Source organism: Nelusetta ayraudi, unplaced genomic scaffold, assembly GCF_046127955.1.
Source record: "Nelusetta ayraudi isolate G7.1 ecotype Tasmania unplaced genomic scaffold, CSIRO-AGI_Nayr_v1 ptg000128l, whole genome shotgun sequence".
NCBI lineage: Eukaryota > Metazoa > Chordata > Actinopteri > Tetraodontiformes > Monacanthidae > Nelusetta > Nelusetta ayraudi.
This window is the reverse complement of record NW_027466178.1, coordinates 697,080-713,688: the sequence shown is the minus strand read 5'-3', so window position 1 is coordinate 713,688 and position 16,609 is coordinate 697,080. Positions and strand designations below refer to the sequence as shown.

At 47.2% G+C, this 16,609-nt stretch overlaps 1 protein-coding gene across 4 annotated transcripts in view; it reads right to left on the bottom strand.

Moving 5' to 3' along the window:
- Positions 1–1,145: 1,145 nt before the first annotated feature.
- LOC142904439 (regulator of G-protein signaling 12-like) overlaps positions 1,146–16,609 on the bottom strand; it is a 35,740-nt gene continuing 20,276 nt past the window's right edge. For 2 of the 4 annotated variants that reach the window (XM_076050539.1, XM_076050538.1), the window contains exons 4-18: positions 16,405–16,426; positions 14,908–15,077; positions 14,098–14,190; positions 13,328–13,471; positions 12,158–12,340; positions 11,918–12,068; positions 11,126–11,223; positions 10,257–10,448; positions 10,027–10,100; positions 9,784–9,910; positions 9,289–9,385; positions 9,066–9,124; positions 8,169–8,280; positions 7,275–7,934; positions 1,146–2,219 (exon numbers count right to left, since the gene is read on the bottom strand). In XM_076050539.1, coding sequence (XP_075906654.1) covers positions 1,921–2,219; positions 7,275–7,934; positions 8,169–8,280; positions 9,066–9,124; positions 9,289–9,385; positions 9,784–9,910; positions 10,027–10,100; positions 10,257–10,448; positions 11,126–11,223; positions 11,918–12,068; positions 12,158–12,340; positions 13,328–13,471; positions 14,098–14,190; positions 14,908–15,077; positions 16,405–16,426 — 2,481 coding nt within the window. In that variant the 3' untranslated portion in view covers positions 1,146–1,920. Of the gene's footprint in view, positions 2,220–5,695; positions 7,935–8,168; positions 8,281–9,065; positions 9,125–9,288; positions 9,386–9,783; positions 9,911–10,026; positions 10,101–10,256; positions 10,449–11,125; positions 11,224–11,917; positions 12,069–12,157; positions 12,341–13,327; positions 13,472–14,097; positions 14,191–14,907; positions 15,078–16,404; positions 16,427–16,609 lie in introns of those variants that run through there. The other 2 variants (XM_076050540.1, XM_076050541.1) reach the window with 2 other exon arrangements.

Here is a 16,609-nt window from a genome sequence, read left to right as displayed (position 1 = left end):
CTCGTCTGACTCTGCGGCATCTTGTCTTTGCACCTTTTATCTTCCTTCTCCCCCCACCCCCTCGCTGAAGCCCACAATTTATCATCAATATTTATCCGAGTGCAGAAGTTTCCAGCGCGACGACCGGAAGTTTGCAAGGCCGCGCACAAATCAGTGCGTCAAACTAGGGACGCGTGAATTTTCCATTTAAAAGGTTCGTCTCGGTGATCGGCGGCTTAACATCCGCCCTAAATATTATAATTACAATCGTAATTTAGAACCGTTTTGACATTGCTGGACTTTTACCATGTGATTTAACTATGACACAGAGTTAAAATAAATAAATAAATAAATAAATAAATAAAAACATTAATTCATACGGAATTTTTCGGAAGCGCATAGAATTGTATTTAAAAATGTAAACTATTTTATAAAGCTACTGCTATAAAAGTTAAAATTGGCATTGTGAACAAAAACATATGTGTCTTAATTGGATTTAAGCACTTAATTTATGTGCTATTATTTCATTTCTCATTTGCAATTTAAATGACAAATTCTTCAGAGGGCTGAGACATCAGTGAGGTGTGACAGCAGCACCCCTCGGACCACCGGCATAGTTGTTTTCTTCAGGTCTAATTCCATCAGCAAGTTGCTAAGGAGGTGCAATCTGAGAGGTATTGATTGGTGGCAGTGAATCAGAAACACTGTGTGAAGGTGTGTGTCAGAGTGAAGCCAGTGAAGCGCAAAGGCCTCGGCATTCCAGCAGCAGCAACATGCTTCGTCAAGACGGAAACTCCTGCTTCATCAGCTAACCCCTCATTTTCACCAGCTGGAACCATATCTTCCTCCACACGCTGAACTGGAAACACACAGAGGAACCTAGACCACTTCACAGCACTAACACGAGTGTGGAATCCCCCTGGAGACCTGCGTCCCACTACTGAAGTCAGCTGTGTAACTGGGACCAATGCGGAGTTAATGAATGACAAATGTAAGTGTGCAGACACACTGAGGGGAAGGAGGCCACGGTGGTGACCCTGAGGTGGACTTTGAGCTCTGAATTGGAACAAAGAGACGTTTCAAACATGTTTGAAGATGAAGAACTATTGGTTTGGATGCTGCTGTTGTCTGAAACACAAGGAAAAGCAATATAAATGAAAAGACAGACAGGTTCTGTTGGAATTACAGCCATCAAGAATTTTTTAATCATTCAACATGTGGACAACCTCAAAACCACAGAAGCAAAACTCATACCCAATAAAAATGTACCTTCACTGATGATCTGAAAAACACATTAGGAAGATGTAAACAAGAACTGGGTGAAATATCCAAGAAAAAAAATGTCATGATGCTTCAAAGCCAAAATAAAGGAAAACCCAGCAAGAGTCCAGCTGGTCATCATGTAAAGTCAAGCTGAAACAATTTTCTACTAGAGTTGCTGCTGTATTTAGTGGAAATCTTCAGGTGAAATGACATCATCTTTTAAAAAATGATTGGCTCAACTGGCTCACTTGATAATCAACTATTGACAATATGAATAATAACAACAATGACAGTTTTACCTGTTTAGAATATGTTCTTGATAAGAAATTGGTACCACATCAAAAACAAACTGTCCTTTTTCTCAATTGTCCTCAGTCTAACATGGCTCATCATGCTTCAAACGTCTTTACAAAACAATACCATCATAACAAAATACATGTCATTGTCATACATTAAAACCAGCACTAAAAAATTATAATAATTACAAAAAACAACAACCAAATGCATCAGATCTCATAACAAATATACAACATCTATCACCATAATATGAAACTTTTTCCCTACTTTGGAGTGTGAGCTGATGGCTTCCTACATGCAGTTCCACCGCTTCCCTATAGAGGGCAGTGGCTCGGGCTTTCAAAGTGCAGCAGTGAGGATGTGAGTGGAGGTGAAGAGGTTTCAGACCACCGTGGCCTTGTACAGGTCCATGGTGCAGTCGGCGCCCCCTGGTGGCCTGTGACCGCCGTGCTCGGCTCCCTGGACCTTCATCTTCATCTTACTCTGGCACTGACGCAGCTCAGCCACGTAGCCTTGGAAGCTCAGGGAGAGCTGGCTGTCCTCCAGGTGCACCTCCCCCTCCTCTAGGTGCACACCCCCCGCGTCTGGTTGCACCTGCCCCTCCTCCAGGTGCACCCCCTCCAGGTCCATCACCTCCTGGCTCGGCTCGGTCCTAGCGTTTTGGTTTGGCTCGGCTCCTTCTGTGCACAAGAGTCAAAGACGTCAAGATGTTATTGCTCATCGACTCGACTCTTTCAAACACCTGTTTTAAATGTCTTTGCTGCACACTCTGTCATTTTTTTAGTAGCTCATTGGTAAAAAGCTGGATTAGAAAGCTAGCGGCTCCTGTCTGTTGAGCTGCCAGTGCGCTGCAAACACAAAAACACACTACAAGTGAGAAACGCTGCAAATTCACCAAACAAAACGGAAGCACACCACTAGAGGGCACCAAATCAAGGGATTGACCAACCCTGCGGGATCCTCGGCCCCTCTTTAAACCGAGAGAATGATGTATTTCTCTGTATTAGTGAAAGTAGAGGTGGAAGAAGTTGAATAAAAGGGAACATTTCCCCTTTAGCAACATTATTGGAAAATAACTGATATATGACAGAGTGACTCAGCACATAAGCTGTGTTTCCATTACCCATAGAATTGTGCAAAACCTAAATATCGCATTAAAAAAAATGGTCATGGAAACACCTAAACTTTCAAAAAACTTCTCAAATATCGCTAAAAGGTTTTGACGCTCTTGTGAGGTGGTTTTTCAGATCACTCAATATAGAGGTATATCGCAAAAGTGTCATGGAAACACTTTTTTTTCGCATTTTCACGTCAGCGGATGTAAAGTTCGGGGTCACGTGACCAGTTCACTTCAAGTGAAAATGGCGGGTTATGTTTGGATGGAGGAGACTAGTAATCAAAGAGATAATGTTGTTTACAGTTTGCTTGCTGCCATTCTTGGCAGCAAACAAATGTAAAAAAAACAAAAGCAAACGTGATTCTCAGAAAATGTTGCAGGACGAGATTTTACGAGAATTACGGCTTATGTACTCCTCACCATTTGATGGAAACACCTGTAAATTGCAATTGTACTTTGTCGAAAAATTTAGAAATATCGCTTTTATTTTTAAGAAAAACTGTAATGGAAACGCTGCTGTAGTAACTAACATTTCTGTTGTGTGGCGGCTACATTTCAGGCTGCAGAATGGAATCTCCAGTCACTGAGTGAACCTCGTGGGCCCCAGGACTCTAAACACAGTGAGTCACGCAGGGCGCTGGAGCACTGTGATTCACAGCAGTTCACTGTGCATGTAAACACACCACGACTGTGAGCTCCTGCAGCTGACGGGATGAAAAGCTCACAGCATCTACAGACACTCAGCACAGAAGAGTCACACAACTAAGGTACCATCTACGCCAGCATGATGTGGACTGGGAAGTTAATTTTGTTAACATGGTACAAAGGTCATAGGTAACATATTAGGGGTTTCCTGAGTTCATTTGAACTCTGTGTCAAGGGTGACAGTAGGACAGGCATATGAATAGCTCTAAACAGTTTGACTAAACAAACAACATGTCAAAAACCTTTTTTTTTTTTTTTTTTATCAGAGCAAAACTCACAAGCACAAGTTTCTCTTTGGCCAAATACCCTGCCCAGCAACCCTCATGTTCATATCACTCACATATAGAAAAGGAAATATGGCTCTTATTTCAAATGCATTATGTTTCCATATTTATTATTGAGTTTGATTCTTTCCAAAGCCAAGGAATCAATCAGGCCAACTGGAAATGAAACAGAGGGCCAAGAGTCTACTGAGTCCTTCCTTCCCTGACTGAGTCCTGACTCAGACTGAGTCCTTCCCCAGACTGCTAAGACCAGCTAGCTAGCTAGCTGGCTGGTCTTATCATTGCAGACTCCACATCTGATTCGGTATCGCAACTAACTGTGGTGCATTCACTGACAGTGAACAGGAGCCGGCTATGTTGATCCTGAAGGCCTCAGGTAGATTTCATGCCACCTGGAAACACAAGCTAGCTGAAATATGATTGGATAAAAACTCTACCGTAATATACGACAATGTATTATCATACAAAAATGTATTTTTCTCAGTATGTTTAGTCCAGCAGAGAGAAGAACTAGCTGGAACTGATGGTGCCCCCCACTGGACGTTCCTCAGCTGGACTGCTGGGTCATTACCAGGCTGCCTGTGCACATCATCAGCACGCATGTAAATCAAATGTTTAATGCACAGCAGGAATTATTTAAAAATAATATTCCCCATGAGGCAGACATTGTAACAACACAATAAATGTCTCATTGTGAAGGATTCTTCTCTTCAGAGAACAAACACAGCCAAGCTGGGACCTCACCATTTCTTTCATATGCAATATGAACAAGCCTTGTGTTTGCCATGGGCTACATGAAAATGGGTGGATGGAGAACCAGGCTCACATGACTGCATGATGCTGCCCCCTAGTGGATCCCATGAACTACTGCCAGGCCTATAGAACTTGTCAGACAGGCCAAGTGACAATAAGTGATTACAGCAAGGAGGATTATCTCTGTGATGCAATGTGAAGTCAGATATCAGATATGATATTACACTGTGGCTGAAGAAACAATTTAACTGTCTGCCTCTGAAACAGCAGAGGGCGCCACCTAACTGTAATGAACAAAGTGAAGGGAATCGTCTACCATGAATCCAAGGGGACTGGCTGAGGAGGAGGAGTGAACAGTTAATGAAGCTCGTTAACTTGTTTCTTCAGAGCTGTGCAGAACTTCATCACACAGCCTGCAAGCTTGAATCCTCGTCCAAATTCAAGTGTCTCAACTTTGAAACCAACACAAAAAAAAAAGTGTTGAAGTGGAGGCGTGCAAACTCGCTCGCTTCATCTCAACTACTGGGAGCCAAAAATAATCATGTGCCAGGTTGCCAAGTGTTTGTGCCTCAGTAGGTGGGAGAAGACAGAGAGATGCTGCTTCTATCTGCTGTAGCTCCAGCAACCTGGAGGACGAGGTTACCATGGTGAAGGCTGGTGGGAGAAGACAGAGCTGATGCACTTAGCAACCACGGAAGAGGGCCGAGTGTGTGGAGCAGCTGAAAGGTTTGGATTTCTGCTCATCATGATGTGTACATACCACTTCACACTAGAGCCAGGCAGCAGATACCCAGTCAGGGTGAACACACTTCCTCCTAGACGCCGGCACTCATCGGCTTTTGTCGCTCCATCCTCTTCTCTTTCTTTGAGGGCACAAGTTCAAAAGACTTGCGGCCTAATTGGAATGAGTGAAGACCCACAGCGCCCAGAGTTTCACATCTACAGTCGCAAACACCATTATAAATCTGTTCAGCACACAAAAAGAGGAGCGGGACAATGACAAGAAGGCGGAGGAGAAAAGAAAGAATTCCATCTGCAGAAGGTGATCATGAGCTTGAACACCATATGGATGCCATCAGCCGCAGCCCAGCTCAGCCAAAGGAAAACCAGCAGTCAAACAGGAAGCAGCCTCGACAATACAACTCCCACCATGGAGAAAGACTGAGCACCGCAGCAAAGAGGAGGCACTGAGAGGAGACAGAGGTGGAGAGGAGCTGAACGGACAGCAGGAGGAAGATGTAGAGGCAGCGGGAGAAAAATCATCTCACAAATCATGTAAAAAGACAGACGAGAGTGATTTCCATCGTCTATTATTTATTAGATCCTCTCAGTTCAGGTACAATTGGTTACCAGTGATGATCTACAACAGTCATCTGAAGAGGGTGGAGCCAATGGCCACCAGGACAACAGAGCTGGTGGTGCTTGAGGAGCATCAGCCACCTTCTCAATGGAGTCAATGAAGGGATGTTTCTTTCAGACCTTGTTGAATTGTGCTCAACTAAAGTCGTGGAGGAACACACCAAAACGTGTTTTGACCACCAGCAGCTAGTCGGAGCCCAATCTTCAATTCAGCATTCACTCAAACAACACACCATCACATTTATTATCCATTAACATTCCCATGCACCGATGACTACAACATAAAGTAAAATATTTCACTGGAATCAAACACATTCTGGTGGAGGAGACACGGCCAGAGGAAAACACTCCTCTCTCAACAAAATATACACCTCAGTATTCAAATGTACACGCTTTGCTAGGTTTAACTGAACACTGTAAATAATTGTCAAAAAATTAGAATAAAGTGCTTGAGAGTCAGTGTAGATGGGAGTTCTAGAACGTATACTTGCACAAAGGTTGGAGAACTGCACTTGTGACGATGGTCAGCAGCAGGCTAAACCGCAAAACGCCCGTTAGCCATTTAGCCCGTTAGCATCAGTTAGGCAACAGACGGACGGTTAGGAAATTCCACACCGCAGTAGATTTGTGTGATTTAGGACAATAGACCTGATGAAACCAGGTCTGTACGCTGCTACTGCTGAAACAAACAGGAGGAGCAGATATGCTACACTGACCGCTCGTCACGATTCAGTCCATTCTGCAGGTGAAACCTGCAGTGATCAATATCAACATAGGTATAACACAGTAGAAAATAAGGAGGCGCCACCCTGTGGTGCAATTTAGTAATGCGTTACTAGACTGGCTGTTATCCCCAATTCAACCGAAAGCGTCTGTGGCGCAGTAGCGGCCATTAAAGTCAGTGTGCAAGTTCACACCACCAGGGGGCGGCGCGGGCGCGTGTCAGCAGCGTCCCAGAAGCGTGAAACGGCACGGCTTTGGAAAATTACGCGGCCACGTCGCAACGGCGTCAATCGCGGCAGGTAGAATCGTTCAGACAGGAAGTCAGTGTTGGGAAAACACGGTGGATCCGGTTTATTTTAATCATAAAGTCCACTGTGCTGGATTTTATTTTTATACGTGCTGTATTTTAGTGTGAAACGTTCAGTTCAGCAGTCAAATGATAAAGCAAATTTCACTTTAAATCTGAAACTACAATGAACAACATGCAGGTCTACTTTAAATACCTGCATTTTGTCTGATGACACCAGTAGTTCGGTATTTTGTTTTCTTTTTAACACACAGGGATACCTGAGACACAGTTGTGATGGGTAAGAAGAGTTTTGTTTCACTGTTTTCTTTAAATACACGCAAAACTACCTGGGTTGTTTCGCGATCTTGCAAATCCTCGCGTAAACTGATCGAGCCGCTGCGCTTGACGCCACCGCTCTGAAACACGTTTGGTGCGAGAGGGTACGGAGCAGTTTCTGCACCGCAGACGCTTTTGGTGTGAATCAACCTTTACACTGTGGAAGTACCTGCAGTGGACCTTCCCTCCTGGGACTGGGAGCATGGTGGAGGTGGTGGGGGGGTGAAGTTGGCTTCAGCCAGGCTGCCCTCCAGGGAGGGTGGGGGGCTGCTGGGTGGTGGTGGGGGGGTGAAGTTGGCTGTGGCCAGGCTGCTCTGGGTGGAGGTGGGGGTGGCGGTGGTGGGTGACAGCGGTGGCAGCGGCCTGCTCTGGGGGGTGGTGGTGGTGATCGGGAGCGATGGCGGCGGCAGCAGGGTGCTGTTGGGGCTGTCGATGTCACCCTCCCCGACCAGGGTGAGGTCGGTGTGGGCGTCCTCCTCCACCGTGCGCAGGGTGGTCCTCATGTCGGAGGGCTTGGGTGGGGGTATGGGGGACAGGTGTGAGCCGAAGGTGGGGTGTCGGGGGGGCGGCAGCAGAACCCGGCGGGACCCTGCGATGGGGCCGTCGGTGCCGCAGCCCAGCGAGGAGTCCAGGCTCTCGGAGCGCAGGCCACAGCCCAGCCCCCGAGCAGAGAGCCCATTCTCCCGCAGAGGTCTGGGGGCCTCGGGGGTGGAGCAGGGGTGCGGGGCCAGGCGCAGGAAGTCAGGAAGCACCAGGTGGTCTTTGTTCAGGAGACCTCGCTGGTCGTTGGCCCGCGTAGACTGGGCCCGGCTCAGCAGCTCGAAGAATTCTGCAAACACACAGGAGAGAGGCCAGAATCAGGCTCTGTGAGGGGGATGCGGGTGGTGAGGATTGGGGTGGGGCTGAAAGTTGAGGGTTAGTCTGTTTCCACATGCAGCACAGCAGCATCAACACCTGACACACCACAGTAGCAGTTAGTCCGGGGCAAAGCAGAGGCCAGCAGTTCACCGTCACCACCGAAGGAGGGGGCATGGGGGAGAAGGGAGAGGAGGGGGGGGGTTACCTTCAGCTTCATCTATATTTATCTTTTTCTGTTTTCTCTTTTCCCCCAGCGGTGCGGCGTCGACTCCGCTCGCTCTCACAGAAAAGTCCTTTGGCGTCGACCTCTCATCTCCCTGCAGATGCAACAACGACAACGTGCTCTGTTAGGAGATGGAGGGATGGAGGAGGAGAGGAGTGGAGGCTGCAAACACCCAACGTAGAGCAGAGAATCCAGAACGAGCAAGACCTGCGGCTGGAGGACGTTGCTGGATCCTTTGAACGGAGCGCCATCCGCAGGAGGGTTAGTGAAAACACAGAGGAAAAAACCCCGAACAAAACACACACACACACATTTAAAGCCCCCATATCATCTAAAACGCACTGAACCATTGTTTTCCATTTATGTATAGACACACAATAATATGTCTTGAGTCTGTCGACAAAATCCCCAGAAATGATGAAAGTCAACCTTTTACTTTCAGAAACAGAAAGCTGTTGTGGAAATCAAGCAGCCAGGTTTGATTTCAGACAACATTTCTGTTCCTTCCATTCTGGCGGGAATCAACAAAGACTCTCTGGTAACAAGGACACTTCGTGGGAGGCTGTAAACAGCGGGCTAAACATTTACTCTCTGATTTCTGTGACTGATTATTTGAATCAAATGCTGATGATGTAAGGCCTCTCCAGTGGAGTGCAGGGTGGAAAACATGTCAAAAAATAAATACAATACAAGTAGAATATGGGACCTTTAAAAGTAGGCAAACCAAGTTAGAATTTATCAAGATGATTGTGAAAAACAAAGTGAAAGAGCCAAAGCCGCAGAGCAAATGAGAAACGGACAGAAAGCACCAAAGTCTGACTTGGCCTTATTGTGAGGGGGGAGGCACTCCTGTGAGAAGAGGAAGTTGTGAGAACTTACTGTAGCAGAGAAGCTCCTGGAGGGGGGGTGGCTCTTCAGAGAGGTGGACTTGGGTTTGTCTGGGGAACAGAGAGAGAAGGTGCAGGTGAAAAATGTATGAGGTGGAGAATAATGATGCGGGGCAACAACAAAAACAGCAGCGCTCCACAATCATAAAACTGCTTTACAATTGGAAACTTATCATTTAGTTCTAATTCCGTTTTTTAATTTCCTGTTGCGTTACCTTTTCCAGCAGCAGGGTCTGCACGCTCTAGCACCACCCGCAGGCCGTCCAGACTGGATATGGGGGCACCCAGGTCCAGTGGCTCAGTTTCTCCACTCTGGAAAAAGACAAACAAACAAAACATTTGTCAATGTTTCGCATTTGCGCAAATGTGCTTCAACTCCTCTGACATATGGCCTGTGTTTGTAAGCCTGAGCTTGGAGCACATCTGTACAGCAATGTATGCAACAACCACAGAGCTGCAATAAGTCATCTGGCAGGGGTTTGGGGGGCTGCTGGAGAACAGAGTTGGCCCCTCTGGAGGAGTGTCGTCATCTTTAATTACAGCCTTGCAGGCTCCATCTAGAGGCCCGGCTGAGTCACAGCCACAACCACCACCTACAGATGGAAAAGGATGCGGTGGCTTCCCTCCCTCCCTCCCGCCCTCCCTTCAAACCACAGAGCTCCACCCTGCTGCAGCAGTGCCATACGCTGGTGGGCGGTGCCTCCACTCACTATCTTGGCCACTAGGTCGGGGAGGTTCAGGCCGTACTTGGCCACCACGGGCCGCAGCACCTCCGTCACTGGTTTGGTGGGTTTGGCCTTCAAGCCGACCGAGCGGTTGATGGGCACTAGGTCCAGTCTGAGAGGGCAGGGACACACACAGACATACACACACACACACACACACGTGTGAACATACACATGGATATGACATGCAGAAGTATATTTGAGAAGGAAAGAGGAGTACATTTCTACCTGAACAAGGTTCGCTTTTCCAGCCTGAGGTCTCTTGAGCTGAGGGTCATACAGTCCTGGTCGAGCACAAGAGGCTGGAAGAGAATTGAAAAAAAAAAAAAATATCAATATTAATAAAACCCTAAAAGACGTGTCCACTTAGAGCAGCAATATAACATGAAATGAAATCACACAGATGTTCTTCTCTCTGCCTCCCTGGAGAACCCTGAGTGTCTGCCAGTCATGCTCACCTTCTCCCCTCCCACCAGGAAGAGGTCCACGGCGGCCATGTTGACACTGATGTTGCGGCAGAGCTCCTGCAGGACGTCCCTGATAGAGGCGCCGGGCCGCAGTGCCACCTGGCTGCAGGAGCCGTCAGGGAGCGTGACGCTGCAGTGCCTGGATGAGCGCTCCCACACGCTGACCGAGTGGCGGTGGTCAGACTGGAAGAAGCAGGCAGTTCAAACACACCGTCAGCTTGTTGGGCCTTTTGGTGTTCAGTGAGGGCAACTCATGAACCAATCACAGCCTTGACTGTGTTGTACTACATTTTCACACCCCCAACATTTGCGCTTTTGTAGGAGAAGATCTTTAAAAAAGTTGGTTGGATTTTTGCATCATTTTGCACACACGTGCAAACAAGCTCAAACTTTGCCTTTTGTGTTGAACATACAGACTCGGCCACAGTGTTTGAAATGTAGGTGAGGATCAGACGGACGAGTGGGTTTTGGTCCAATGCCTAATTGACCTACTGGTCGCTAAGGCGATTCTAGTCTGAGACATTTTTCTTTCCTGTAGGTGGCGCTATGGAGCACCTACACTTTTCATTTTTGCATTAATTTTTTTTTTTCTTCCACTGGTCCAGACCTGCTTGCCGAATTTGGAAAGGATTGCAGCTTGTCAAAGAGCTTAAAATGAGGTAGGAAGACACATAAGGTAAATAATGATAATAACAGTAATCATCGGAAAAACAAGACGTGGCTCACAGCCATTCTCCAGCACTGTCTTTGGTCGGGCTCTAGACCCAAAAAAAGAATGCGGTGAGTGGCTGGTGAGCACGGCTCGACCAGGCAGCGCTCTCCTCCGTGTTGCCATGGTGATCTAGTCAGAGGAACCTCACCTCCGTCTTGTTGGCGGAGCAGGAAGTGGCAATGTCCAGGCTGGTGCTGGATGACAGCGAGCCCTGGGACTCCCTCCGACCCTCACTGCCCCAGTAGTCTGGAAGAGAGACACCACCATGAGGAGCCCACACTGACTGCACACACTCTTCTTCCATCAAGCAGTCACGACACTGATCGCACACATACACCTCCGGCCCCAGTAGTCTGACAATAAGATAACCATGAGGAGCTTACGCTGACAGCAGAGACTTCACGTGTGCAGCAGCGTTGAGCTTTAGCATTAGTAACAGTTGTGTTTCTGATTCATCAATGCATCCTGACAGACCAACCGTGGGTGTTACAAATTACAGAATGTCCATTGTGTTATATCACAACTAGGTTTGTGTGAATTTTGGAAGGCAGTCGGACGCCTTCTGTTTAGGAAGCTAAACATTGAGATTTTATTATCCATCGTGAGGTCACCAGGCACTAGGATGCGTCAACAGGGAGATTTAGATGCACTCATTGACTTAGTTTTATATTTTTTTGCTCTTTTGTTATCTGCATTACATTGTGGGCCACCAAGTAACCGTAGTAAGTATCAAAGCTCTGTGTATGTTACACATACTGTAGGATTGGCAATAAAGCTACCTTGAACCAAGATATTTTAGGGAACACTAGCTCTTTGTTCAATGACTTTGTGGGCCATAAATTTGTCCACCAGCTTTGGACACCTGCTCTGCTCTGGGAGCCATCAGTTCCTTCAGAGTTCCAGCAGTGTGTGTTCTGGTTGTGCTCGTCGTTTGTCTCACCGAGGTTAATGTCTCCGATGTCCTTCTTCTTCGGTCCTTTCCCAAAGCTGCGGTTGCGCGACCAGGAGAAGAAGATGCCCCTCTTCTTGTCAGCGCTCTCTTCTCTGGCGTCCTCGTTCAGAGACCTCCCTGACCTCTGCTTCCTGGCGTCCTGCCAGCCACAGAACAGACAGAGGAGTTGACTTGATGATTCCATACTACCATTTAAAACCCTCTCAAAAAAAGGTTGAGCTCTGGAACCTTTTTAGGAGTGGAGAGTGTGGAGTGGTCAGAGCTGGCGCTGTGTTTGGAGGGCGCTGGGCTGCAGGGGATCTGGTAGGGATCCGGCAGCGGCCGGCCATCCACTTCGGCCCGCAGGCACTCCTGGTAGAGCCCCGACTTCAGGAAGCGAGAGTAGCTGTCGAACTTCATCAGGTTGAAGATCTGATGCAGGAGAGAGCGAGAGAGGGAGAGAGACAGACAGAGAGAGACGCGGTGTGACGGATGAGAAGTCATGTGGTGGCAGCTTGTGTTCAGAGAGTCAACAGTGCTGACACGTCCTACTCTGCGTGCGCGTGTGTGTGAGAGAGAGAGACAAAGAGAGAGAGATGGGGAGAGACAGAGAGAGAGAGAGAGAGAGAGAGAGAGAGAGAGAGAGAGAGAGAGAGTTCCAGTACCACTGGGTGTGATGCCAATGTGTTTATGTCTGGGGTCAAAGCTTGGAGCCCTTTCATAAACAATCCCAGATGGTCACAAAAATAAAAAAAGACCTCGACACACTTGTGCAAAGTCGCTACCCCGCCATCCCCCAACTCCCCAGTGGCTGCAGTGTCAGGTTTAGACGGAGACGGCATTTTTTTTTAAAACCGACCATTTTCGGAAAAAACGCCCTCAGAAAAAAAAAGCGTCACACAAAAGCCGTCTTCAAAAATGTCCCAGTTTACATGGAGATGAATGAAAACGATGCAGAATATAGGCCAGGCCTGGTGTGGCGCTGTGAGTTTACTTACCAAAGGCGGAAGAAGTAATTTAGGCTTCCTGCCTCAATATCCCAGTCCGCCGACCCAAAAGACACTTTGCATACAATCCACTATCGATCCACAAGCACCGTGTGCTATTGTTCACTAATGTTAGCGGTTTGTCGTAGCGGAGGTTAATGGGAAGACTGCAGGCTGATCATCAGTAGCAGTAACAAGTCGTGTTGTGATTGGTCGTCAGACAGCAGGGGGCGTTTTCAAACTGATACACCCTGGAAAGCGTTTCAGAAAAAGTGTGGTTTCGGTCTGCGTGGCTTGATGTAAAACGCCGGCTTGGTGTAAACACAAGGCCGAACCGACTAAATATTTTATCGTTTTCACAGAAACCCGTCTTGGTGTGAACGGGCCCTGATATGAGAGCTGCTCAGTCAGGCCACTGCGGTGTTTCTGCTACCTGGAGCTGCTGTGTCTTGAACATGTCGGGCCACGGTGACGTCAGGACGTCGTCAGCCAGCTGTGCCTGGCTGTCGATGTTGACCGGCATGGTGGCCTTGCTGGACAGGAAGCTGCTGTAGATCTCACCGGCTCTCTGGGACAGCTGAGGGACAGAGAGGCTCACGCTGAAAACAACTGTGGTGCCTCAATAATAATGCAGTTTAAAGCCTAATTTTCTGCCTCTGGATTGGTTTTGGCTCTGATGATCCTCGTAATTCTATTGTTAAGCCTTTTACTCTTTCAATCCTCCAAATGTAAGGAGGGAAATAGTGACTCTGGCTCATAATACTGTAAGCAGAAGTCAAAATGGTTGGGAACCATGACCGTACAGACAAGCATTAAATGGTTAAATGTATTTGTGTGAAAACAGTGCTGCAGCAGGAACAAACCCAAACACTGCTGAAGTGTTCACAAATGGACAAACTAGTCACGACTGCAATTACAACAGTCATTTAGTGCTTTATGTGTCATGAGGGGGGATCAACTTTAGAAGAGAGAGAACACACAGACAAGCTGCTGACTGTCTTCCCAGTGGAAAATGAGTTTTGGTTCAAAGCCCTGCAAAGCCACAGTTTACAGGCTACAGTTGGATCTACGGACACATCAACTGATGCAACTTTATCTTCTATATTTTTCTTTACATCCTGGCTAGAGGCTTTCATGTTTTGTGGATCACAGTGCTGATGAAAGCTCTAACTACCTCTGTGGAGTCTGACTGTGTGGACTTACCTGCTTTTTATCTGTTGCAGGGACATGACTGAAGTATTCACAGGCCTGCCAGAACAAGATGTTCTCCTCACTGAATTCTTTCTTGAGAAATTCCTGCAGAGAGACGCACAGTAACCATAGTTTGAAACGTTATCTCTTCCACCAGTGAGCGCCGTCTCTCCCTCTCCTTCTGTGTGGCTGCAGCTGCAGTTGTTGATACTGTTGTCGAACCAGGGAAACAAATGACAGAGTGTGATGTTGTGAAGGAGGTGTGTGTGTGTGGGTGCAGGAGGAGAGTGGGCGAAGCGCCGCACTGATTAGTGTTGAGGGAAGGTGAGGAACCGTGTGGTTCTGGCCCACCAGAACCTTTGAGGTGTTGTGGGCAACGTTCTGAGACCCATCTTCTATGTGGGAGGTAGAGGAACATAGAGGAGATGGTACTCGCTCAGGATAGACATAATTCCAATACATACAAATATGGGATTTTTGTGAAAGTATGGAAATGAAAACACTTGCTTCTAATTTCTGAAAACACATTTACTGGGAAACCGGAAAAACATGATGAAATATTATAACGGTTCCCGCAGGAAACCATGACTGCATTCATCAGGACGAGTTTTTGACTAAAGCACCGAATCATCACAAAACTGTCAGGTTTTCTTTTGAGAACTTCGCTATCAACAAAACTCCTCACTGTGACAATGATGCTGAATCACACTCTGTGTTTGGACCATTTTCTATGTGGATTCAAACAACAATGTTCTCTATTTTGCAGCACTTTTGTTCGAAAAAAATTAACAAAAACATTTTTTGAAGAGTTTCTTTTCTTACCGAGAAGTAGCGCACACCCACTGAATCCTGCAGGAGGCGCTCAAAGCAGGTGGCCCAGCTGGCCACGCGCTGCTCGGGGACCCCCCTGTGGGCCACGACACCAGGGAGGCTGCCGTTGCTGTTCAGGCTGCTCTGGCTGCAGCATCCCTGCAGCTGCACGCCGCTGTAGTCTACACATCACATCCAGAGCACACCAGTTAGTTTAGGCTCTCCACTCACTTTGACCCGCCTGTTCATAACTGTTTTTAAAAAAGTTCTGCTATTTTGTTTGAGTAATCCATGGATTAATATTCTGCTTTAAAGTCTGAGTAGGATCAGCTCACCGTCTATCTAAAAATACATTTTTCCCTGTTGAAATTTCAGATAAAGAAGAAAACAAAGAGATCAAAAGCAGTAAGAAAAAAAAGCTATGATCTTTTCTCGACAGACTGGGGAACTAAAAAATAATTTGTCTTCAAATAAAGCAGGTTAGACTGAGAATGTGGCAAAGGAAAAATAACAAGAGATGGAGAGAAATAAAGGAAACTTTACAGAGGAGTATGAGCTCAGCTACACAAGGCACACAAGGTCAACTAGTTAATGTTAAAGGCACGATGCAAAGCGGGTGTGGGGCTCAGAACTGCAGGGTCTGTTTGCATGTGTGGGACGCAGCCCCCCCTACCCCACTGGGCTGTGGTGTCAAGAGGAAACAAAGGGGTTGAACAGGCCCGGGGGGGGGGGGGGGGGGGGGGGGGTATCCAGGAAACACCAGGGGGGCGGGGCTAAGACCAGTAAAGTAGCTGCTATCATGGCGGCAGATGGCCACTGAAGAGCTTTGACCACCAAGTGGCACTACGTCAAGACAGAACAAGAGGTGAAGGCAGGATCAGTTCACCCAGGTGACGTCGCAAAAAGAACCAAGTGGCCTCGTATGAAACAGGAACGCACAATGACTGTCAGACCGCAGAGATGCTGCTCTTCCAAAAAGACTCACAGCACGACAACTAAATCCTCTTTTTAATGAATGGAAAGGCTGTAATGTGAGGTATTAAAAGCCTAAAATATTTTACTGTTTATCTGAAATCAATCAGCAGTCACGGCATCTCTTCCAACAAGGAAGGGTGGGGGGGGTCCCTGGTCACCCAGGGATCACATCCTACCTGTGGTAGGATGTGTTCTAGCCAGACTGCTGCTTAATGAGAGCTGATCTGAGAGCAGCCCTGTCTGAGGAGCAGCAGCACAGAAGCCTCAGCCAGGGTTCTGATGATTGAAACTGCTGACGGAACCAACTGCGACTGTTGCCTGTTGAAACACAATGTTCATGCATCCACCTCCTCAGCAAAACCCCTCTGATTGGCCAGTTTTAATAAGCAGTGGCAAACTTTCCTAGCTTGACAAAGTGTTAAAGTTGACCCTGCTCCACCAATGTCAAGCTTTGAGTTCATCATATTTCAGATTACTGTCAGGTCTTAAGTTTTGACTTTTTAAAAAGGAGAAAATAAAGCCATGTGTACTCACCAGCGTCTGAAGAAGCAGCAGACTGAAAGAAAAGAAACAAAGACATGAGTGAGAAGCTGCCCTGATGACCTGGGAGCAAAGAGGAGGACGAGGGCTGCTGTGACTCCTCGGGCATCTCCTCAGCATTCACTGCCAGCTGTGTGTGAGACTGAGAGTAGACTGGACGTTGAGCTGCTCTAAAAAAAAAAAAAAAAAAAGACCATTA